Source organism: Lissotriton helveticus, chromosome 5_1 (genome assembly GCF_964261635.1).
Source record: "Lissotriton helveticus chromosome 5_1, aLisHel1.1, whole genome shotgun sequence".
Lineage (NCBI taxonomy): Eukaryota > Metazoa > Chordata > Amphibia > Caudata > Salamandridae > Lissotriton > Lissotriton helveticus.
In genome coordinates, this window is record NC_136065.1 from 2,040,138,599 (window position 1) to 2,040,164,734 (window position 26,136).

Sequence of the window (26,136 nt, forward strand, 5' to 3'; positions counted from 1 at the left end):
ATGCCTTTACAACGCGGTTTTTACAACACAAACCTTTACAACGCATAGCGCTTTGGGGTGCTGGATAGTGAATAGTTTAATTTACTATTCCAACTCCAGTCCCCGTGGACACTAGGGAAGGTGTTGGATAGTAAATTAAACTTATTCCCTATCCTAGAGCGCCCCCCAGCGCAATGCGTTGTAATGGTTTGCGTTGTAAAAGTTGCGTCGAAAGGCACTGCGTGGTAAAAGTTGCGTTGTAAAGGATGTTTCCCACGTCATCATTTAACCTCAATTGCCTTCCAGCTGAGACGCATTATTAGTTTACGTGCCCTGGTGTTAGGAAGGCCTGGTAGTTCGATCACTGTGACATGGAGTTTCAGAGATAGGCCTTCCGACCGATTCTATGAGCTCTCCACCGAGAGGGTTTTGGGTCACATTCATCCTTGCTTGCTCATGTAATATCATTTTGAAATTACCCGTAATGATCAGAATAGAGGTTGATGTTATAGAAGGTTAGAAAGATGACAGTCCAGAATGCGGCCGCTAGAACGTTACTGGGTATTCCGGGTAGGTCCAGTACTAAGCAACAAACTCCGAGATTTGCACATGGTTCCGGTTGACCAGCGTGTTCTGTTTAAGGCTCTTACCATTGCCCACGATGGCCTTTACAAATCAGGGCCCATGTATCTCAGGAGGCGCCTTGACTTCTATGTACCTCCCAGACACCTTCGCACTACGGGAGAATGCCTTGCTGTTATTCCTCGTCACCTTCTAGTTAGAATGGGAGGCAGCTCCCTCTCTGTCAGGGCGGCGAAGGCCTGGAACAGTCTGCCCTTTGAGCTCAGGAACAACCATGACCGTAAGCTGTTTAAAAAGCAGTAACAAACCTTACTTTTTGATTAATCATCCAGCCAGGGTCTAGGCCATCCTGTCTCCTCCGAATTGGCTTTTGCGCCGGGACACTTCCGAGTATCCATGTGCGCTACAAATGGTGGATAACATAACATAACAGTACTAATGCCTGACCCTTGTATCAAAGAATCGGTCACGATGAGCTCTGGAGAAGGGGAAGTCATGAAGCCCTTCTCTCTCAACATGTGCTTCTTCTGCCACCACGAGGAAACAGCTGAAGACAATAGAGTCTGGTGTTCAGGACTGTGACCAAATAGGAATCCATGGGCCCCAGAAAAGAAGAGCCTAGTCTGGCCAGTGTTTGGTTTGATTGGTCCTCTACAGCAGCTGTCCCCTGAAGGATACACTTTTGTTAACCCTTGTCCTTATAACTGATGCTGAATTCTAGAAGAGCTCTATCAGAATGATGGTGAATTTGTTGAAGTTTATTTGGCGGGACAATTCATGTCAACCATGGATTGTTCTTTGCAAATATTGCATCATGTTTTGATATGAGTGGGCTCAGATTACTAAGTGGCTCAAGTTTATTACTGTCTCTTTTTCAGAAACCCAAGCTTTGCCCTCGTGCACGTTTCCCTCTATGCCACAAATCATTAGTGTGAATCTTGAAGGAAACCCAAACAAACTTTGCATTCCTTGCCTATGAAAAAGAGGTGGCACAGTGGTAGAAGAAGCAGCTGAGGAGAGATTGCCCTAGGTAACAAAGAGAAAAACTCCTACCTCCAGAAAAAAAGTTTCAGTTTTATGGCACATCACTAAAATGTTATGTGAATCCAATAAATGTAAGAAAGGTGATTTTTGCAATGGGAAACAATCCTAGAAAAGGCGGTCGTGTACAGCATCTGTACTCACAAAGCAGAAAAATGAACTGCCTCTACTAAATATGCCATGTATCGTGTTTCAGTGGAGTTTATGGACTCCCTATATTGCAGAGTCAGAAGTCCCACATATATAAGCTGATATAGGGTACTATTCTCTTCTTATCTGGGATTTTTTGAGAAGTGATTTAAAAAAAACGCGCTTTATGATGTCTGCATTTTATCCAATTGGATTTGTTTTAAAAGACAAAAAACATTTCCGTGTAGCAGTCGGTGACCTTCCGTTGGAGGGTGCGTAGAGATGCCAAGGAGAGTGTAAAATTCTGATTAAAGAAGCATATTTGGCAATCCTCCATTGCTTATTAAAAAAACATTCACAGTTTACATAAATGAGGGTGAGGAGGATGAACAAACTTGATTTAAATGTGGAAGGAGCTAGACACGAAAGGCTTACATGCTACTATCCTATAGCATGTTTAAAAAAAATTATTTTAATAAATGAACATTTTATTTATTTATAATATGTTCCAAGACTGCATGCACAGATAGAGATATTCAATTGTTTATCAAATAAAATTTGATACCAGAGAACTCTATTCTTGCAGTGTGCATTTACTTCCATTTGGTTTTAATTTTCTACATCTAATTTCTTGAATACAACCAACCAGGGAAGAGAAAAGGCCTGATTTAGAATGTGGTGGACTGCTTATGGCATCATAAAAAATATGGAGAAAAAAGACAAAAAACGTCCCTACACTCCAATATAAAGAGGGCAGAAGCCGCACTCACCGGTTCGATCATAAATAATATGACAGATATCGCATCCGATTTGTGAGAAGTGCTGTAGGATATAATGTACTTGTAATATGGCGGATTGGATATCCATCATGGTTGTCACGCAGTAACCTGTCCACTAATCTCCAAACCAGGCCCAGAGTGTCTTAGCAGTCACTGGTATGAAAAAAAATCAGATACGGCCATCTTCTGGCTGTCGAGATTGTATTTAGATTTGTGCTTTATAAGTGTTATCTAGTCATCCATCCATTCACCAACCCACCCACCCATTCGTCTGACCGTCTGTCCGTCAATCCATCCATAGCCATCCACCCTCACATCCATCTGCCTATCCTATTATACCCTCATGCTCAAAATAAGACTGTAATGGCCCCACTCAAACTTCCCAGCAGGGGCGGCTTTAGGCATGTGCAAGCTGTGCACCTGCACAGGGCCACCAAACCCCAGGGGCCACCACGCCAATATATATCCTTAATATAATAATCCTCTGAGGATGGATAAATATTGGCGTGGCGGCCCCTGGCAGGGATTTGGTGGCCTCCGTCTCTGTTCCTATTCCAAACACCCTGACCCCACCTCTTCACTGGCCTCCGCGCCTGCGTTCCTCCGGGGGCCCCCTACCTACGCTCCCTGCCCAGGGCCACCATGAGCCTAGAGCCGCCCCTGTTCCCAAAAAATGTAAACTGGATTCCAGAGTCACTGAACTTCTCAAATCTTCAAGATAGCAATATTTTAGCAGCTAGCAGTGACCCTGTGGTGGCCACAAATCTATGCCTTAATGTAGTACTCTACTGCAAAGAACTGCAGCTGAATCAGTTCTTGCTCAAGGGCAGCTTTTCCAACGCGAAGCGGTGTAGTATAGTGTAAATACCACAAGAGCTACTCGTCACTTACAGGTGGGCAGCTGCAGGTGTAGCCAAGCGGGGTGTTCACAGTGACTGCGCATGTCCCACCGTTGCTGCAGGGGTTAGCTTGGCAGGTGTTGATCACAGACTCGCAGCGTAGACCTGAAAAAAGGAGAGAACAACAGAAGTGTCACTACAGTTAACCGAACAACTCACAAAAGTCTTCTACGGGATACAAACGTAATGAGATACCTCAAGGAACTTAATAATGCTAGAATTTTAAAAATCAATGGTTTACTAATAACTGGGCTTCGATTTAACAGCATTGGAACAATCAAATCCAAGTCTTGCTGCTATCCTGTGCAAACCTGGAGGCAAGGAAATCTCCTTCGACTGTCCTCAGAAACAACATAAGTGATGAAAGGTCTGGCAATCTGGCATGGCCGGGTGGACCAAATGACACTTCTTTCTTCTGCAGACGCCCCTAAATCTGACCGAGCTGCCTTGACTGGGATGGCACCATCTCTGCCTCCACCACACCAGACATATGGCAGCAGGCCTGCAATGGTCTAAATGCCACCCTTAGTCTGTGTGCAAGAAAACATTTTCAGAGGCACAAACCACAAAATGTTGAGTCTGTCATAAAGGACAAAGCAGCACATCCCAGCCAGAAAATTGTTTGGTCAACTGTGCATGCCCATGGACTCACAGAGTGACAGCAAAATGTGGTTCTCATCAGTAAAAGTAAATGAGTATTCACAGTACACAGAAAGTGGTCAAACTAAATTTCCAGAAAATTGACCTAATTTGCTTTCACATGTGAAACTCTACCCCTTAAGCCTCTGAAAAATATGTAAGTGTGTTTCAGAAGGAGTTTATTCAGTTCTAAAGCTACTAATATATTCAAGGGCAATTCAAAGTAAATCATTTCCATAAAAAACATCAATGTTTTGGAAATACCAGTGATCACTAGATGGGAGACCGCTTGTCAAGCTGCGAAATAAGGGGAAAGTTTTGAAAAGTTACTGGAGACCCAAAGGTTTACTGTGGCAAGACCAAAAATGTAAAACACGCCACAACAAGCAAAATACCATTGTGGTTCTGCCTTTAACAAAGATGTTCCATGCCTAATTTCCCACCTCTGTTTTCCTATCTGCCTGCCAGAAGGAAGAAAAAATATAATTTTACCTCACAGCATTTACTAACCTATTTACCCCATGCTTACCTTTGGATATCTCACCCTTTATGTGTATCACACTTACCTGAAAAACCTGGGTTGCACATGAATCACACTCTACCTACATATTGCACCTTTACCTGACGTTACTGCGGACTCCACTCCTACCTGAAAACCGGCCTTAATACTGTATTCCAGGCTCACCTGTGTATTTCGTCTTGTCGTGTATTTCTATAGGTTCTGAATCGATCCCCCTATTCCTGACCCTATTCTGGTTAAACTAACTAGCTAGTTAACTAACAGTCAGCCCATGAGGCAAGAACAGCCCCCATGATGCAGATACCGTTATCTGACGCAGTCACACTACGGCACAGGAACGTGTTATCTGATTAGGTCATAACGCTTGAGATCTAATTAGACAAGCGACATTCCTCCAGCCCCTGATAAGGCATACGACGTTCTCATAACAAATCAAACCTATGACAACCTGGAAAATCCGTGCGGCCATTGTTTTGATTTCACAGAGAACTTTAGTAAAGAATGTGCTAACGAGCAAGTCGTATGACATCTTTATTGACGTATCTATGTCCATCCTTACGTCAATCTCGGCACCTTTAAGGTATAAATATTGCCGACCTTGCCCTATGCAAACACACGCGTGGTGACAAGACGGAGCAGCCACACTTGCCGAAGCCGAGAGCAGAAGCAGACCCCGCTGGCAGCAGCCCCGCCTTCCTGACGCGCTGAGAGACGCGCTGCTATCTCAAGCCGAGAGACCCAGCACCGGCGCTTTCGGGCAGCCCTCGCAGGCAGCCTGGAATATCGAGAGCAGAGAAAGAGATACCATTCCTCATTCATCCTAACTTCCAGGTACAGAACTGAATAACCCCTCACAGAGAATTCTTTAGTTATTCACTTGGCAAAAACAAACTTAACTTAAACTGTAACTTTCTATTCCCGCCCACGCATTAGACTTAGGTCAGGTACATGGGGTAGGCGTATTTAGAAACACCAGTTGAGTACGTTTAGTCAAATGTATATGTGTATGTAAATATATTTTAATCATTTTAAACATCATATGGCTCAGAAACCATATCAATGTTTTTTCAGTATTATTTTATACTATTGCTTTTAATGTATGCACTTTACTTAACTATAAGTATTGCAATAATATCGATCCATTTCTCATGTATGAGAAAAGAGACTGATCAATAAATAACACCTTTTTATTGAACACGCCCGTCTCTTCCTTTTCTCTACATTCTGATGAGACTAAGAATGCACGTACTGACTGAGTAAAATAATTGCCTTATGCTCACACGACTCTCGAGATTGACTCTTGATTAGGGGAGAGCAAAGTTGTCATGTTCTATGGTTGTCAGAAACTAAATCCCTTCTTGTCTAATCAGGGGAGGTAATTCTTTCCTGAACATTCGAGAAAGTTTCTAGCGAACTCTGAGCTTAGCTGGCAAACCCAAAAATTAAGTCTAGTATCGACAGTAGTAGACCTAGTTAACGTCTGGCCTAGGCCTTTACTGCTGTAGGTACTATTCCAATGCGCAGAGCCTATTGGGAAGATAGGAACTACACTACATGGCGCCCAACGCGTTTGGAAAGGGCGATAAAACTAACGTAAGACATTTAGAGTAACTCAGTCGTGCTTTCTCACTCAGACCCCTTTTCCCAAATACTCCAAAGACGTCTGGAGTGGGTGAAAGGTTATATCCTCCAAAACCTCGCAGGAGGGAACTCCTATGTATGGTTCTTGGTCTAGTCAACGTTGAAGGATAAACAGTTCCAAAATATTGTGCATCTAATCTTTGTTCCATAAAGAAACCTGATCTGCAAACAAACATAATACCATCCTGTTTGTAAAATGGCAGAGAGTGATGATGAAAGAGAGGCAGTTAGATTAGCAACTGAACTCGCAGATGCTGATGCTACCATGCAAGCAGCAGACGTGGACATAATACTCATTCCGGTCATCAAAAGGAGATCTATAACCTTAAAACTTATAGAAAATGGACTGACACCTAGAGGTGGCACAGTCATATTCGTAATTGAGGCACACGAATATCGGCAGACAGAGGTATACTATTCATGGATACATTTTCCGGCAGCAAATGCTGTAACAAAGTACTTCCACTATTACAAAGTAGAGGAACCTCCTGAAACATACACTCCTTTCGAGGAGGTGGAAGTACCACTCAAATTCCAAGAGCATTTGCTCTTATTTGATGGCGCCCTAAAACATAACAATCACATTACAAGGCTCGGTCCTTTAGGAAGACCAGGAGCAACGTGGCCGGTCTTAGCCGGATACACACCACATCCAGACATCGAAAGAATGCCTGCAGCAGAGCTGTTAATACAGCTAAAACAACTACAAAAAATTCATAGACAATTAGTTCAGTATGTAATGCGGACTTCAACAATTCAGCCAGCGATTAAACTTCCACAGCTGACCCCTCACCAGGGGAACACAAACAAAATTACACCACAGAACATCCAATCCTGCCTAGGTAAAGTTCCAGCTAAACGGGAACAAATACCATTCTGGTTGGCACAGAAAATCACCCAAATAGAGGCGGTGTTTCCTGACACCACCCCATTAGAAAAACACAGGATTCTGACTATATGTCTCCCAATGGGAATCGCACCACACATTGAGGACTGTGACACTTGGGGTACAGTCTTTGCTTCCATCTACACAAAAACGCACGGTGTTCCATCCATTTCGGTAATACCAGATGTGCTAAAACAAATTCAAGATGAATACGGTCCAGAACCTGCTTTAACTCTTGGTATGAAATTACTGAAAGACTTCAAGCAGGTCTCGGCTATATTACTAGCCAACATAAAAGGTGAAGCAGCAAACGTGGCGATCCGCCAGAGGTTAAAAGAGACAGATATAGCAGACCAACCAGCTGAAATTGCCAGAATCATAGAAAAATCCTATGAAGAACTAGGCAGAGATAGTCTAGGTGGAATACCAGTAAAACCGCAACTGACTACAAGTCCAGAAAAAATATTTTTTAATAATAATAATTCACCAAAAAAGAACTGGGATGGAAACAAACAATCCAATCCTAAAGAAAAGAAATTCCAGTCCAGAGGAAGGTCTCCCAGGCGAAGAGAGAAATCTCCAAACCAAAGACAGAGGTCACCACAGAGTGACCCCTCTGGGAATAGATATAACCTTAGAAATAGGGATAATATTAAAAAACCTGATAGATATCAAGACATTGATACACGTCCCTCTCAATCTTTTCAGACTTCCTCGCAGAAATCGGAAAGAAGAGGACGATCAGAAGAGCACGCCAAGTCCAAAGACAAGGAACCTGCTCAGCTAAAAAAGAAATTACAATTTCCAAAAAAGAAGGTAGCCAGTATCAAGGTAGTTAACAATGCCGAGAATACTGAGGACACAACTGAAAAACGGAGAGTGGGCTCAGACAATGCTAGACAGCGCAGCAGAGGTGAGCATAGCTCGCAAAGTCCTTATGAATCATCTGGAGACAGTGGACACGAATGAATATCTTCAAGTGGAAACTGCAGACACCAGAGTTAGCAAGCCCCACAAGATATACGAGATAACATTACGTATAGAGGGAGATAAGACTAGGAAAATAAGGGGACTATTTTGGGATAATCTATCCAAAGGCTATGACATCCTTCTAGCTGAAAAAGACTGGCCACCAGAGTTTGTCAGGGAGTGCCCTCATGGCGAAGAAGTAATTATGCCTGCCTTCTCGAATCAAATACCGATTCATAAAAAATACACACTTGCTAGAAAGTGGGCAGTGGCCTTAGCACCTGCTTTATATAAAAATCATGTAGGATGGGATGAGGATTCTCCTCCTCACAAAATCCAGTTAAAATCACAACCTACTGCACAAAGGCAGTACCCAATTAAGCAAGAAGCTAAAAAACAAGTAAATGAAATACTAGATCAGCTAGAATACCAGGGGGTGATTGAAACTTGCACCTCACAAATGAACAATCCTTTGTTTCCGGTCTCCAAACCAGACAATTCATATCGTCTAGTTTTGGATTACCGACACCTTAACACATGTTGCAAAACCTTTGCAGTGCAAAACTCACACAGTGCTGCACTAATGAATAACATAGTGCGCAAAAAATACAAAACAACCCTGGACATCTCCAATGGATTCTTTTGTCAAAACATAGCTCCAGAGAGCAGATCTTTAACTGCATTCTCAGTAAATGGCACTCAAAAACAATTCTGTCGGTTAGCCCAGGGGTACAAGAACAGCCCGGGGGTATTCTCAGCGAGAGTAACAGAATTACTACAACTATATGATGATGAAGCATTATCTTATGTCGATGACATTTACTTAACAGATGATGACTTGGAGACTCACTTGAAAAGGGTGAACACCATAATACTTGGGTTCGCTGCAGAGGGTTACAAATTCAACTTTAAAAAATCCAGAATTGCCCATCTGACAGTCTTGTACGTAGGATATGAATTATCAAGTATAGCCTGGTTGACAATTTTCTAAGAACTAGAAGAATTAAAAAATCTAAAATATGAAAAGACGTTTCCTCTGCCAACCGACATTCTTCCTCTACGACATTACGCCTGTGTAATCTATACAGACGGACATGCTCAACCCTCCGTTTGGGGAGAACATGCATACAATCCCACATGTGAGATTACAAAAGAAGTGTGGCGCGGAGGTAAACTAAGACCTCTATTAACAAAATCACACTCAGTAGAAACTAATTCAGAACTACAAACGGAAATAATAGCATTAAAAATGGCGCTGGATAATGCGGATCGCGAATTCCCGACACTTATAGTGTCAGATTCATATTACTGCGTCAAAGCATATAACAAGGATTTGCAGACATGGATTCAGAACGGTTACAAAGATGACACAGATGCACCAATAAAGCAGAAACTGCTCTGGGAACAAGTAGCTCTTTTGAAAAAAGAACTACCAAAGACTCACGTGACACACTCACTGAGTCATCAGCGTGATGGCGTTCACGTTGTGGGGAATTCATTGGCTGAAGCAGCCGCAGCGGCAGCCACTAAACCGGCTCCCGTAGATCGAAAAAAGCGTACATTAAAATACATTGACGGTGAAACAATGCTGGCGGTGAAAACGTCATCAAAAGGCGACTGCTCAGCGTTACCGATCAACTATCCACTCAATTATACATACATAATCGATGCAAACTCCGTCCCTTTTGCTCGAATCCCTGGAGTGGGGGATAGAGTGATTCCAAACATGGACAGGAGAAACTTGTTAATCGCAGACGCACACATGGGCGAGGGTCTCAGACACCTTAAATTAAAAGATTCTCTGGAAGAATTACAATCACGGTACTGGTGGCCAGGCATGAGCCTGCACTACACCATGTTTGTAAAAAACTGCCCAAACTGCAACAGAGATCGCAGTGGGGAGAGAAGCAGTTTAATACCTCGTCGTATCAAGGCAGATAATATTACCAGCAAAAAGAATGGCTTGCGATTAACATATACAGGCTAGTTTCCACTTATAATGTAGATCACCAGCACTCGGCTGACGTCCGGACTATTATACAAGATTTGCGAGTCTAATTGGCATATACGCTAAGAGCATGTTACGTTTGACCATTGTTTTCACTCACGGCAAACCAGCCTGGGGGGAAAACATGGCCAAATGAGCACAGCCCAGCGCGAATCTTCTCACTTCCTTCCTGAGGGTACGGGATGGTGTAAAGAAAAAACCAAGGCAGAAAGCAATCTATAATAGAAAGGATATTAGGTTCGGGAGCTGGGTGGGTCAAACATCTAATAAGTGTCCAACGTAGTCTAAATAACTTGCCAAGAAATTCTCTGAAGGGATTCAGTCCGTACGAATTATTATTCGGAACTAGGATGTTGATCTCTGACCTTGATAGTCAGACTTCAGTGGTAATAGAAAAAACCTTTGATGTCAAAGACCGTTTGGCTATTTTGCAGGACTTAAACAAAACAAGAAAAGACCTGAGCAACATACAGTTGAAACAACAGCCAACAACCACTGAAGAATCACCACCTGTCCCGGCAAGACCTGTCTGGATTCCAAAAGTCGGGGATCTAGTCAGGGAGAAGATCGCGGTAGAGAAGGAATTTGGGCCTTCTTACAGAAAAGCAGTTCCTGTCTTGTCTGTCAACGGGACAAGATCAGTTGTACTACCGCCACTTGCTGGAAAAAAGGAGAACCGAGTTGTATCTATCGACCTGGTAAAACCACAACATGTGGCCGATAACAAACAGTAGGCCAAGTGGACTCCCAATAAGTAGCAGAACACCAAGGTTTGCTACCAGTACAGAGGTCCTAACAAAAAGGCTCATCACATTCGAAACGCCTGTAGAAGAACAAGAAGGACTATGCAACAATGCAATAGAACTCAGACCTCTGAAAACCCAAATAAAGACATTTAGCAGAGACACACCAATCTACAATGAAGTACCAAGTGAAAATGCAAAAAAACAAAAATCCTGAACCAATTGGAACAATTGACAGAACTGCATCCGGTTACTTCATCAACTTCGATGATTCCTCTGACGGCTTCAGTGAATCAAAGACACAGCCATCATCAAAATCCTTTAAAGACAAAGCTAAGGAACTTTTGAAACAACTGAAAGAAACATATCTGGTTTCTCCATGGATTGAATTTTGGGTGGGTTTTGGTGCATTTATCCTCATACTTTGGCTCATCCTGGTATTTACTTTGGGACGCTTCATTGAGGGAAAATATGCTAAAATGGACACAGCAAGTCAGAACATCAACTTGGTCCTCAAACCACCACATCTTCACACGTCGAGAAAAGAGAACTCTCTCCAGAACTTTCTTCAGCCAACTTCACAGCCAATCCGATACCTGGTGGGGTAGCCTGGGACAACACTGACTATGAAATTTATGGTCCGGTCGAGATCCTGAAATATCCACACCAAATCAAGATCTCCTTGAGTGACTTTGCAAAACCAAACTCATTTGCTGATGATTGGGACTTCGAAAGTATTAACAACATGATGTCTGACTTAGTAATGTCTGCTAAATTTACAAAACATGATTATTTGCAAGGTTCTACAAATTATGATAGTATGTATTGCTATAACCATTATGGTAACCATTTTTTACATAAATCTGCACAACCTAGAAATGTTTTAAGTTATAATCAATGGGAACATTGTGCTACACCTCCAAAAGGAAGCTCTAGAACCGTGTATGACAAATATTCATATTTTTCAGGTTTTAACATAAGTAATGCTGAAACATTTTATTTTAAATTGTCAAACAAGATAGGGATGAAAACCATGATAACCAACACAAAACTGATATATTCAGATTCATTCTTTGAAAAAATGAATACTTTTGGATTTGATTATTGGGACAAAAATGTTGATTTGAAAAGTGTTTGGGGTACAAAAGAATGGCAAATACAGGGTTTAGAAGCTTTGTTTAGAGCCTGCATGATCCCAGAACAAATGATATTTTTAAATGACACTGTTCAACAAACCACCTGTCTTGGCTTAGCCAAAATCAAAGATTTAATTAAACCGTCTATTCCGAAGCCAACAATGTTTAGCAATAGCTCTGATACAGATGAAGAGATAGACGTAAACCATATATTAAACCAAAACAGAACACATCCTGATTGGAAACAATGGTTGATCTGGCCCACAGATACAAATTACTGTCAAGATAGATTCCTGAATAAAACACAGGGTTTCAAAATGACCAGGCCAGACCCAAGATATCCCCAAAGACATCACCCAGGGATAATTACAACCTACAGTGTGGGCAAATTATGCCTTCAATGGCTACAGACTTCCACACTGCCTGAAATTAAGCAACACCTAACTTTAGTTACTGATGGTGCTGACTTGCGTGATTTCATACTGGGACCACGCAAACAGCGTCAAAAGCGTTTCATAGCAGCCTCTGTATATGCAGCATACAATGAGGCCTGGAAGGTTACTCAAATTGAGACAGCAGAAAGAATACGGGAAATTGACCGTATCAATTTGGAAAAATCACTATCTGTAGTGGACAATGGGTTAATGACTCTGTCCTCCAGAATTTTTTCATTGGACAGCATTGTGTCTTCAGCAATCGATATATTATCGCAAGACTTACTGTTATTACAACATGGTCAGTCACAATTGCGTTCCATTGTACAGCTTGGCTGGACGTTACAAAATCTGCGTTCAGGCTAAGTGCCTTGGCGTTTAATCAACACAACGTCACTATTCCAAATCTTTAACCTTACTGATAGACAAATCGGTATGGCGCAAAAGGGTGCTGATTATACAATCTTGAGCATTGAAAAACTAGAAAGATTACCAATGACAATGTCAGAACGACCTGTCAGTGAATGGATAATCCACGGAATCATAAATATTCCAATCTCAACCTTCAGGTTTCAATACTGCCAAAAATATATACAGGCTGGCATGTACGAGAAATTGGGAAAGGGGTACCTTAAAACAACATGGAACCTGCCCTATTCACATGCATGTGTCAGTAATAAAGGACAGAAAGTGTTTCTTAGTGGCAACAATTGTGCTATGTCACTAAGCGGCACGCTTCTGTGTAACGGAATTAGTTTGCATGGAGCCTGTGAAGGGAATTCATACAACCTTTCATGTCACCAGCAAGGCGCACCTGCAACTGAAATAGAACCATTCTTTCAAAGACTCTATAATGGGAGTTACATTCTTATTGTAGACCGCAGATGTTGTAGTCTTATGCCCGGGACTCCTTATCTAGTCACTACAACGGCGAAGGTCAAGTGCTGTGGATGTTCTTTATTCCCCAGCTCCTTTCCAGACAGGGAGGCAAGGGCATGGCCCAGTTTGAAAATTACTTCTATTCGAATAGATACTTTAAGCAGAATGAAAACAGTGCTTCTTCAGACGCCTACAAGGCTCACGTCATCAAAAGAAACGTATGATCTACAAGTCGCAAGGACGACTGCAGAGATACATACATTATTATCAACTAATTCCCCCGTACATTTCGCGGAAATCCTGAGCGAAATCTTAAATATTTCTGATACCAATGGGATCTCAGGGGTATTTAAGACAGTATTTTCGATGGCATTAACACCATTCAAAGCCATACTGGGTATTTTTCCAGATTTCGTCCATTCGATTTTTGGCGGACTTCCCCTGATCCTGGGACTAATTGCAGGAATCCTATTCTTAGTCCTTATTTTTCGTTATGGCAACCCATGTCACAGATCAAACTCTCGCGACAATGGAAGATACGATCCTAGCCATTGGATACCGGGACCGGATATCAAAAATCCTGGGACTCTCCCGGCTTAGAGACCTAAACATGACTTGGTTTCTATCATTTCGACCAATGTGGCAAAGGTGTGTTTTACCTGTACTAAGGTGTCTGCTATGCGGAGAAGAATGCGTGTTAGACACCTGTCTGACGCTATCAATCAATCAATCAATCAATGGCATTTATAGAGCGCGCTACATACCCGTAGGGTCTCAAGGCGCTGGGGGGGGGGGGGGGGGTGCCGCTACTGCTCGAACAGCCAGGTCTTCAGCTTCTTCCTGAAGGAGAGGTGGTCTTGGGTCAGGCGCAGGTCGGTCGGGAGGGAGTTCCAGGTCTTGGCGGCCAGGTAGGAGAAGGACCTTCCTCCTGTTGTCGCTCTTCGGATGCGGGGGACGGCGGCGAGGGCGTGGTTGGCTGATCGGAGGTGGCGTTTCGGAGCGTAGAAGTTGACTCGGCTGTTGAGGTAGCTTGGGCCTTGGTCGTGTAGGGCTTTGTGTGCGTGGGTGAGGAGGCGGAAGGTGATTCTTTTGTTGACGGGGAGCCAGTGAAGGTCTCTCAGAGGTCCGGAGATGTGGCTGGTTCGTGGGATGTCGAGGATGAGTCTGGCTGAGGCGTTCTGGATCCGCTGGAGTCTCTTCTGGAGCTTGGCGGTGGTACCGGCGTAGAGGGCGTTGCCGTAGTCCAGTCGGCTGGTGACGAGGGCCTGGGTGACGGTCTTCCTGGTCTCGGTGGGGATCCACCAGAAGATCTTCCGTAGCATGCGTAGGATGTTGAAGCATGATGAGGAGACGGCGTTGACTTGTCTGGTCATGGAGAGGGAGGAGTCCAGGATGAAGCCCAGGTTGCGTGCGTGGTCCGTCGGTTTGGGTGCGGTGCCCAGGGCGGGAGGCCACCAGGAGTCGTCACAGGCGGAGGGTGAGGAGCCCAGGATGAGGACCTCCGTCTTGTCCGAGTTCAGTTTCAGGCGGCTGGTCGTCATCCACTCGGCTACCTCTTTCATCCCTTCGTGCAGGTTGGCTCTGGCGGCGGCGGGGTCGTTGGTCAGGGAGAGGATCAGCTGGGTGTCGTCGGCGTAGGAGATTATGCTGAGGTTGTGTTTGCGTACGATGGCCGCGAGGGGGCTCATGTAGACGTTGAAGAGGGTGGGGCTCAGAGATGATCCTTGGGGGACGCCGCAGATGACTTCGGAGGCCTCTGACTTGTACGGTGGTAGGCGGACTCTCTGTGTTCTTCCGTCGAGGAAGGAGATGATCCATTCCAGCGCCTTGTCCTGGATTCCGATGTTGCTGAGGCGCCGGACTAGGGTGCGGTGGCAGACCGTGTCGAATGCCGCGGAGAGGTCTAGGAGTATGAGGGCCGCTGTTTCTCCATTGTCCATCAGGGCTCGGATGTCATCGGTGGCGGCGATGAGGGCGGTCTCGGTGCTGTGGTTGGCTCGGAACCCGGACTGTGAGGGGTCGAGGGATCCGTTCGTCTCGAGGAAGGCGGCCAGTTGCTTGTTGACGGTCTTCTCGATGACTTTGGCTGGGAACGGGAGGAGCGAGATGGGGCGATAATTCTTGAGGTCGGTGGGGTCCGCTGTTGGTTTCTTTAGGAGAGCGCTGAGTTCGGCGTGTTTCCAGCTCTCAGGGAAGGTGGCGGTGTCAAAGGATGTGTTGATGATGTCTCGCAGGTGGGGTGCGATGACAGCGTCGGCCTTGTTGAAGACGTGGTGAGGGCAGGGGTCGGTCGGTGATCCGGAGTGGATGGAGTTCATCGTGCGGATGGTGTCTTCGGTGCTGATCGGGGTCCAGGCGTGGAGGGTGGTGGTGGGGGGTGGTTGTTCGGTCATGGTGTGCGTTGGTTGGTTGTTGAAGCTGTTGTGTATGTCCGTGATCTTGTTGTGGAAGTATGAAGCGAGGGAGTTGCAGAGGTCTTGCGATGGGGTGATGTCGTTGTTTCCTGCGCTGGGGTTGGAAAGCTCTTTCACGATGTTGAAGAGTTCCTTGCAGTTGTGTGCGTTGTTGTCCAGCCGGTCCTTGAATGCTGTTTTCTTGGCGGCGCGGATCAGCTGGTGGTGTTTCCGGGTGGCAAGTTTGAAGGAGGTCCTGTTGTCCGGTGTCGGTTCCCTTCTCCAGACTTTCTCGAGGGCTTGGCAGTTCTTCTTGGAGCTCTTGAGTTCATCAGTGAACCATGGGGCCTTCTTGCTGCCGGGTCTGCTAGGCGGGGTCCTCAGTGGGGCGAGTTCGTCCGCGCAGTTGCTGATCCACTTCGTGAGGTTGTCCGCGGCCTGGCTGGGGTTCGTTGAGCTGGCAGGAGGGTGCTGGCTCAGGGAGGTGGCGAGCTGGTGTGCTGTGATCTTGTTCCAGCTTCTGCGGGCGGCCTGTTGCTGGTGGTGGTGGGTCGTCGTTCTCTTGAAGGTGAAGTGGACGCAGCTGTGGTCCGTCCATTGAAGCTCAGTGGCGTGGCTGAAGTCGATGTCTGTGCTGGATGAGAAGACTGCGTCGAGTGTGTGTCCGGCGAGGTGGGTGGGGGTGGACACCAGTTGTTTGAGTCCCAGGTTGGCGAGGTTGTCGAGCAGGGTGCTGGTGTTGCGGTCGTTGTTGTTCTCTAGATGGAAGTTGAGGTCTCCCAGGAGGATGTAGTCAGCGGAGGGGAGGGCGTGCGGGCTGACGAAGTCGGCGATGTCCTCGCTGAATTGTGTGCGTGGTCCCGGAGGTCGGTAGATCAGGGTGCCTCTGAGGGTGGTGTTCGGGTTGGTGTGGATCTGGAAATGCAGGTGTTCGGCGCTGGTCAGGGTGTTGTCGGTGCTGGTCGTGAGATGGATGGTGTTCTTGTGGACGATGGCGATGCCTCCTCCCATCTGGTTGGCGTTTCGGTCCCTCCGGACGATCTTGTAGCCCTCTGGGATAGCGATGGCGATGTCGGGAGCTGAAGAGGCGTTCATCCAGGTCTCCGTGAGGAAGGCAACGTCAGGGGCTGTGGCGTCTAGGAGGTTCCAGAGTTCGATGGCGTGTCTGTGGACGGAGCGGGTGTTGAGCAGGATGCACTTGAGGTGGGTGCTGCTGGTGTTCGACTTGGCGGGTGCTGGTGCGAGGCAGGTCCGGATGCAGGAGAACTTGCAGGCGTGGCAGCTGAAGGGTCCGTGGGTGCGTCGTGGTGTGGCTTGGTGGCACTCTGGGCGTCGGCCGGTGTTGAGTGCGCTGAGGGTGGCGGCTGAGTACGTCCTGCGGGTCGGTCGGGATCCTCGCGGTCCAGGGGTCCTGGCGCTGGGCGCGGTCCGGTCGCGGACGGGCGCAGACGGGCTTGCCTTTGGCGCGCCTTCGGCGCACAATCGGCGCGCCCGCTGCGCGTGACCGCTGCGCGTTCGCACGGTCGCCATTTAAGGCCAAGTGCGCGGGTGGGCGGTGCAGCTGGGAGGCGGGAGCGGGGAGGGTTACAGAAGAGAAAAAAGGGGCGGGGACAAGCGGCGGTGGCGGGAAGGGAGGGCGGAGGGCGGCGAGGTAGGCGGACAACAAGGAAGGAGAGCAAAAACACGGGCAAAATTAATTTAAGCTAAACAGGCACAACTACACGACAAAACAAGGGAAAAAATGAAGTGAGACCAAGTTAAACAAAACAGGCACAAATGATTGACAAAACCAGGCAAAACAATCCCCGCAGCGGAGGCAGCCGGCAACCGGCAGACGAGGCAGCAGCGAGGCACAGGGCAGGCAGGGGGCACACGCAGCAGCTGGTGGCCGTGCGGTGCGGGGGTGTCCCACAAGTGGGTCACACTCACCTGCGTCGCACGGTCGCCATTTAAGGCCAAGTGCGCGGGTGGGCGGAGCAGCTGGGAGGCGGGAGCGGGGAGGGTTACAGAAGAGAAAAAAGGGGCGGGGACAAGCGGCGGTGGCGGGAAGGGAGGGCGGAGGGCGGCGAGGTAGGCGGACAACAAGGAAGGAGAGCAAAAACACGGGCAAAATGAATTTAAGCTAAACAGGCACAACTACACGACAAAACAAGGGAAAAATGAAGTGAGACCAAGTTAAACAAAACAGGCACAAATGATTGACAAAACCAGGCAAAACAATCCCCGCAGCGGAGGCAGCCGGCAACCGGCAGACGAGGCAGCAGCGAGGCACAGGGCAGGCAGGGGGCACACGCAGCAGCTGGTGGCCGTGCGGCGCGGGGGTGTCCCACAAGTGGGTCACACTCACCTGCGTCGCACGGTCGCCATTTAAGGCCAAGTGCGCGGGTGGGCGGAGCAGCTGGGAGGGGGGAGCGGGGAGGGTTACAGAAGAGAAAAAAGGGGCGGGGACAAGCGGCGGTGGCGGGAAGGGAGGGCGGAGGGCGGCGAGGTAGGCGGACAACAAGGAAGGAGAGCAAAAACACGGGCAAAATGAATTTAAGCTAAACAGGCACAACTACACGACAAAACAAGGGAAAAATGAAGTGAGACCAAGTTAAACAAAACAGGCACAAATGATTGACAAAACCAGGCAAAACAATCCCCGCAGCGGAGGCAGCCGGCAACCGGCAGACGAGGCAGCAGCGAGGCACAGGGCAGGCAGGGGGCACACGCAGCAGCTGGTGGCCGTGCGGCGCGGGGGTGTCCCACAAGTGGGTCACACTCACCTGCGTCGCACGGTCGCCATTTAAGGCCAAGTGCGCGGGTGGGCGGAGCAGCTGGGAGGCGGGAGCGGGGAGGGTTACAGAAGAGAAAAAAGGGGCGGGGACAAGCGGCGGTGGCGGGAAGGGAGGGCGGAGGGCGGCGAGGTAGGCGGACAACAAGGAAGGAGAGCAAAAACACGGGCAAAATGAATTTAAGCTAAACAGGCACAACTACACGACAAAACAAGGGAAAAATGAAGTGAGACCAAGTTAAACAAAACAGGCACAAATGATTGACAAAACCAGGCAAAACAATCCCCGCAGCGGAGGCAGCCGGCAACCGGCAGACGAGGCAGCAGCGAGGCACAGGGCAGGCAGGGGGCACACGCAGCAGCTGGTGGCCGTGCGGCGCGGGGGTGTCCCATGCGCCGCACGCTACAATCGGATGCGCCAGTGGATGCAGATACACTGTTGGTTCCTACCAAGGTTCACGCTTTGTGCTGCCCTCAAAGGCTGCCAATCCTGATGACGGCATTCCTGGAATCTTCACCACTGCGATTGAAGAGTAGTGAAGTTCAAGATGAAAGCAGCATCGAACAGGTACGACCTTCTGTCAGCAATGCGAATCAGAATGTCAATGCAGACAATCATGCGCACGAATGCATGGTTACCCCTATTTCCGACTTAGTGGAACTTTCCCATGAAGCTGTTGACAGTTTTTTCGAAAGCCTGAATGATATGATGTTCTCTCCAGAACAGAAATAGAGACTTTTGAGTAAACTCGCACACGGCGTTCCCTGAATTCGGCCTTCAACTTTAAAAATAAAGTCGCATGAACAATTTCACTCCAGCTCACGGACAGCAATTTTTTCAGCAAGCCCTTAAAATATTTTTCTACATATTTTTTTCCGGGACACTGATCTTCTGCTTAAAGTAAGGAACTATTCCTAGAGAACTAAAATTTCTTTTTTTAGATACTTTATAGACTTTAGCTGCCCGCTGGTATGTTCACAAATATTTTATTATGTGATGAAATGGTCTCGGACTTCCTTTCTGTATAGCCATATTAAGAGCCATTTCATGTGTATTTCTCATATACCAATAAGCAATAATGCATAAAAATGCGTGTTTACTTTTGCATTTAATTCATAGCTTAAGTGCATACAATATATATGACTGCAATTTTTCAGTATATTTGAAAATTTCAAAATGCATTTATGTATTTTGGGGTGGTAAGGTATACACTATACTCTATAGTATGTTGTACTATGTTATACTATGCATAGATTAGTAAATATGACCATAGTTAGCGTGGAGTGGGTGTCGTGTATTTCTATAGGTTCTGAATCGATCCCCCTATTCCTGACCCTATTCTGGTTAAACTAACTAGCTAGTTAACTAACAGTCAGCCCATGAGGCAAGAACAGCCCCCATGATGCAGATACCGTTATCTGACGCAGTCACACTACGGCACAGGAACGTGTTATCTGATTAGGTCATAACGCTTGAGATCTAATTAGACAAGCGACATTCCTCCAGCCCCTGATAAGGCATACGACGTTCTCATAACAAATCAAACCTATGACAACCTGGAAAATCCGTGCGGCCATTGTTTTGATTTCACAGAGAACTTTAGTAAAGAATGTGCTAACGAGCAAGTCGTATGACATCTTTATTGACGTATCTATGTCCATCCTTACGTCAATCTCGGCACCTTTAAGGTATAAATATTGCCGACCTTGCCCTATGCAAACACACGCGTGGTGACAAGACGGAGCAGCCACACTTGCCGAAGCCGAGAGCAGAAGCAGATCCCGCTGGCAGCAGCCCCGCCTTCCTGACGCGCTGAGAGACGCGCTGCTATCTCAAGCCGAGAGACCCAGCACCGGCGCTTTCGGGCAGCCCTCGCAGGCAGCCTGGAATATCGAGAGCAGAGAAAGAGATACCATTCCTCATTCATCCTAACTTCCAGGTACAGAACTGAATAACCCCTCACAGAGAATTCTTTAGTTATTCACTTGGCAAAAACAAACTTAACTTAAACTGTAACTTTCTATTCCCGCCCACGCATTAGACTTAGGTCAGGTACATGGGGTAGGCGTATTTAGAAACACCAGTTGAGTACGTTTAGTCAAATGTATATGTGTATGTAAATATATTTTAATCATTTTAAACATCATATGGCTCAGAAACCATATCAATGTTTTTACAGTATTATTTTATACTATTGCTTTTAATGTATGCACTTTAATTAACTATAAGTATTGCAATAATATCGATCCATTTCTCATGTATGAGAAAAGAGACTGATCAATAAATAACACCTTTTTATTGAACACGCCCGTCTCTTCCTTTTCTCTACATTCTGATGAGACTAAGAATGCACGTACTGACTGAGTAAAATAATTGCCTTATGCTCACACGACTCTCGAGATTGACTCTTGATTAGGGGAGAGCAAAGTTGTCATGTTCTATGGTTGTCAGAAACTAAATCCCTTCTTGTCTAATCAGGGGAGGTAATTCTTTCCTGAACATTCGAGAAAGTTTCTAGCGAACTCTGAGCTTAGCTGGCAAACCCAAAAATTAAGTCTAGTATCGACAGTAGTAGACCTAGTTAACGTCTGGCCTAGGCCTTTACTGCTGTAGGTACTATTCCAATGCGCAGAGCCTATTGGGAAGATAGGAACTACACTACAGTCTCTCCATCTGCCTCTAACCCTTGAGTGATCATTCAGCTTTACTCATGTGTCCCACTCATAGTTTATTCAACACTGGCCTCTGTACTCCACTTCTACAGATGTGGCCACTCTTACTTGTATATTGCACATATTCCTCAAATGGTTACCTGGACACCCTACAGTTGCAAGTGCACCCTAGCTTTACTTGGGTGTGCAACAATGAGTATCATGATCTTTAGCAGAAGCTATTGAGACCAGCTCTCTTTTTTGGTGAGGGCCCCTCCCCTTGCATTACCTCAGTATCAAGGCCCCAACATGTCTATCTCAAAGTTAAATTCCTATCTATGATGGTATGCCACCCTTGGACCTGATGATTTGTTATGAACTCCTGCACCTTTCCTTTAATCTCTGTAAAGGGACTGAGTGGCATGTTGGAAAGGTATAAATAAAAATTAATACAAAATTGTCTGCTCACAGCCTTACCTGTGTACCCCTGCTTGCACTCACACTGGTAGGCGTTGGCCAGCTGGACGCAGTCACGAGCCCCCCTAGCATCGCAAGGGTTCGAGAGGCACTCGTTTACATCACCCTCACACCGCTCACCCACATACCCTGGGGGGCAGTGGCAGGAGTAACCACCAATTCTGTCTACGCACGCGCCTCCATGGAAGCATTTGGGTTCAGAGGTGGCAGGATCACTAGGGGGGTCACAGTCGTTGATGTTAATTTCACAGTGGGTACCTGAGGAGTAGAGAGATGAGAGGAAAAGGTTCAATGTGGTGCTGATGAAAACAATGTCAATAACAATATATAAGATATTAATAGTTTGATTACAGTTGGATTAACTGCAACAACACTATAATCAAATAATAAACAATAGTTATTAAATTACACCACTCCTTTTCTGTTTTGTCATGCTTGTTGTATGAGCCCACCCCCTTTCTAACTACAGTTCACAGTAATAATGACAGACCCAAGACCTGCAGCCCACACCGTGTGTTGCGTTTTGTTCCATTATTCCTAGCAGGCAGGTATCTTTTCAAACAATACTGATAACTTTCCAAAGGCTTCATATGTTTTAGTCTTCTAGAAGGAATTCATCCCTCAATAACTCAAAGACTGGAGAATCAGTTCTGTAGGCAATGTATTTAATAGTAGACAAAACATTCTATTAATTGGTGTTTTACAATACTGTTATCCTTTATGGTTAATTCCCTATCCTCCATGAATTCTATACATATTACATGTACCCAAAATAACTTCCCCAAAGATCTGCAAATCTATTCAGGCATCCTGTTTCATTCACACAGTAAGAAATGAGGTACATCCTGCTAAGACACAGACAATATCATCATTCTATCATTGTCAATTTATTAATGTCAAAGTTGTATTCTTGACCACCTATTTTTTTCAGGCAGATTCTATTCTCTTATCAATTTCAATCACAAAGTTTCAGCTAATTGTAACTTCTCGCCTTCATCAGGATACACTTATGATTCTGGGCCTGATTTAGAAGTTATCGGAGGGAATACTCCATGACAAACGTGACGGATATCCCATCCACCGTATTAAGATCCCCATCGGATAGAATGTGATCATTATATACACATACATACATATATATATTTATTCCAGATTATCTCGCCTTCACTCCACTCTGACACGGAAAGAACGAGCGTGGACCCAAGATTCGTGCAAACTCTTTATTCAGCCATTGCCGCCATTACGCGTTTCGGGAGATCCCTCCCTTGATCACATGACCATATATATATCAGTGTTACCCTCTGCGGACTTCTAAATCAGGGCCTCTGTCTTTACAAATATTAATCTTCCAATCTTTCATAGAGTCCCTGGGCTGATGAAGACAAATGTGAGTAGCATGTAAATACCATCTTTTTTAGAGGTAAGAGTGGTGCTCAACCACAAATTCTGATAAAAGGTTGTGAGTAGTTGTACTGTTGTTGCATTTCTGTAGCACTTTATACCCTTTGAGATGGTTTTACCTCCAGATCCCATACAATTCATGAGCTTACCTTGCGTACCCCACCGACAGGAGCACTGGTAGCCATCGAGGCGATCGATGCAGATGCCCCCATTCTGGCACGGCCCGGAGAGGCACTCGTCTGCCTCCTCTGAGCAGTTTACACCGTGGAAACCCGGAGTGCACTGCAAGCAACACCAAAGGCATTAAGGCAACAAGATGCCAATGACTATGAGAAACAACAATGACTGCAGACAGAAATCTAATACAAACCAACTTAAGTAGAGTATTTTTAATTAAAATAGTTAATATGTTCTAATATTTTCCATACAAACCCAAAACCCCAAAAATATTTAAGGCCAGATGTACTAAACCATTTTGCAGTCACAAACCCTGTGATTCACAAAATCACAGAGATTACTAAACCCATTTGTGAATCTGTAAAGCCTTTCCAAAAGGCGAAATTGGTTTACTGACTCATTCCGAATCACAATTAAGAAGAGGTGTGAAAGGGGCATCGCCTCCTAACTGTGAATCGCAGTGAGATGCATCAATGGTTTGTGACCACAACTGCTGTCACTGATCATTGGAAAGTTACAGTTTCCTCAAAGGAGGTGGAAACTCATTCACAAAAGGTGAGCAGCCAGTGGCCCATTGACCACAGTCTCGTCGCCAGATGCTATCTGAAGTGCCACTCGCATCCCCGCTGGACAACATGGCTCCTCCGCATCAGTCACTTACCTGGCAGGAGTAGGCAGCGACAAGGTCCACGCAGGTGGCACCGTTGTTGCAGGGATTGGGCTCGCAGTCATTCACCTGCTCCTGGCAGTAGCTGCCCTGGTAGCCAGCCAGGCACTGGCAGTAGTGTGAGTTGCCGGCATCAAAGCATTGGCCGCCGTTCCGACACAGGCTGGAGATCTCCACACCTGGTGAGACAGAGAAGGATGAGGAAGCTAAGAACCAGACGTAAGACAGATGTAAGCTCACTATGTATGGCAAAGGACCATCTGGCATTATACACTTTTTACTCTATGTTTCTACGAAGGTTTTGTTGTGGAAGCAGGAGCAATGGAGAAAGGATGGTACCAAGAGACCCAACCGGGTGGGAGAACCAGAAAAAGGTTGGTCAAAAATTCTAACTTTCATCCTATGACTATTACAGGTTAAAGAGATAGGAACCTGGCTTCCACGGTGGCATCCAGCTGATATATATCCCACCCCAGTTTGCAAAAAGTCTACTTCCAAAGAAGTTCCATCTTCTGGGGCAAAGGACACCTCCTTGTCAGTTAGACAGCTCGGGGAACTAATGCCCTGACGAGATCTCTGCACAACCTAAAGGTCGCAGGGGCATCGCTTGAATGTTGATAATATGAGTAACACTGGCTTCAGCAAAATTAACAGTTGTTGTCAGCGTTTAGGGATGAAACAATTGAAGTGTTTACACCTATATATTTTATTGCTCTTTAACATTCAGAAATAACTTTTGATTGTTTTAAAAGAAAACAAAATGCTATCTAAAAAGTGGGGCTTGTTTGTAAAAATGCCATTCTTTGCAATGAAGAACAAGCGTTTAGAAAAATGGGAGAAGAGACTGAAACATTCATAACATTGTCAACTTTCTTCTAAAACTTCTGAGCAGCTTTGAAACTCAGGAATAAATGAGCCAACTTATAGAAAAATGTCAAGAGTTAGAAATGTTAAAAACACTAATTAAGAATGTCTAAATATATTTAGGTCCCACCAGACACTTCCTGCTAAGACTAAAAGACTATCAAATTATACATAAAAGTAGTGTGAACATCCTGGACGAGAATGCACATTTCATACAAGCCTCTGCCTTTTGTACTGCAAACTGAAGAGGGCAGAAATTCGCAATTTTCGTTTATAGGTAGTGACGTTTCAGACAGATGTACAGAAATTTGCAAGAAGGGAGAGATAAAAAGATCAGTGAGTATTAAAGTACACTAAAAGGGTGAAAAGGCATGGATGCCAGGATGGAATAGTCGAAGGGGTGAGACACATGGGTACAGAATGGGGGGTCTCATTTGGCCAAAGTACCTTCTCTCTTGGCGGCGATGTCGCAGGAGACCCTGGGGATGTCGCAGTAGAGTCCGGCCCAGCCACTCTGGCACTGGCAGTGGAATGCGGTGCCAGTCTGGGAGCACTTCGCTTCGTTCCGGCACACGGGCATGGTACACCAATCTATGAGCGTCTACAGGAGGTTGGAGGCAAAGAACAAACAGTCAATCACCAACCACAGTATCTAAATAGCTACGGTAACCCCAAATGCTTTGGTAACCCTTGTGGAATGCAAAGAAACAAGATATGGGCTGTGGGACCAATGCCTAAATATATGTCCCTGTGTCCTTCTCCAGCACTAGGCAAGATATAATCATGTAGGTGATAACCCCAAAACCAGATATGAGAATTTAGAAAGAAATACATTTTTTAATAGTTTTCAAACAAAATGCCATATACATAGGCAACATCATTTTTTGAATTAACGATTTGTCACTTCTACTTTTGAAACGTGTTTCACACCAAAAAAATCTAACAAAATAGGTTCTCTGGCACCATGGACTGCAGCCAATGGACGTAGGCCTATGCTGAAAAGAAGACTCACACAAAGAATATAAAAATGTAAAATGATCATGCTGCACACGAAAAATACATACAGGAATTACTTTGCCCCATTATTCCTTTAGATTCCATCTGCTGACAAATGCAGTCATCCATGAAATGTTATGCAACAGCCAATTGCTGACGAGGAATGCCTCAAAGCCCCTTTCTGTGTATTGTATGTTGTGAATTGTGTGTATTAATTGACAATACATTATTTACCTACCTACCATCCATGAACTGTGGTCGATGGTGGCCCTTATGGGTGACTGTCTGCAGCCATATCCTAATAAGGTCAACCATAAGGCCACCATCGACCACAGTTCATGGGTGGTAGGTAGGTAAATAATTTATTGTCAATTAATTAAAACCATTACAATAAAACAGAATAAGCTTACATCCTCAGACTATCTAGAGTTCATGGAGGGATCAACCACCTTCTTGTGCAGAGCAGCCTCCC

The 26,136-nt window shown here is 45.6% G+C and overlaps 1 protein-coding gene across 1 annotated transcript in view; it reads right to left on the reverse strand.

Moving 5' to 3' along the window:
• NOTCH4 (notch receptor 4) overlaps window positions 1-26,136 on the reverse strand; it is a 435,421-nt gene that overhangs the window by 176,827 nt on the left and 232,458 nt on the right. Inside the window, exons 20-24 of the mRNA XM_078645863.1 lie at window positions 25,116-25,269; window positions 23,799-23,983; window positions 23,110-23,242; window positions 21,560-21,817; window positions 3,402-3,514 (exon numbers count right to left, since the gene is read on the reverse strand). Of these exons, the coding sequence (XP_078501989.1) occupies window positions 3,402-3,514; window positions 21,560-21,817; window positions 23,110-23,242; window positions 23,799-23,983; window positions 25,116-25,269 (843 nt within the window). The remainder of the gene's footprint in view (window positions 1-3,401; window positions 3,515-21,559; window positions 21,818-23,109; window positions 23,243-23,798; window positions 23,984-25,115; window positions 25,270-26,136) is intronic.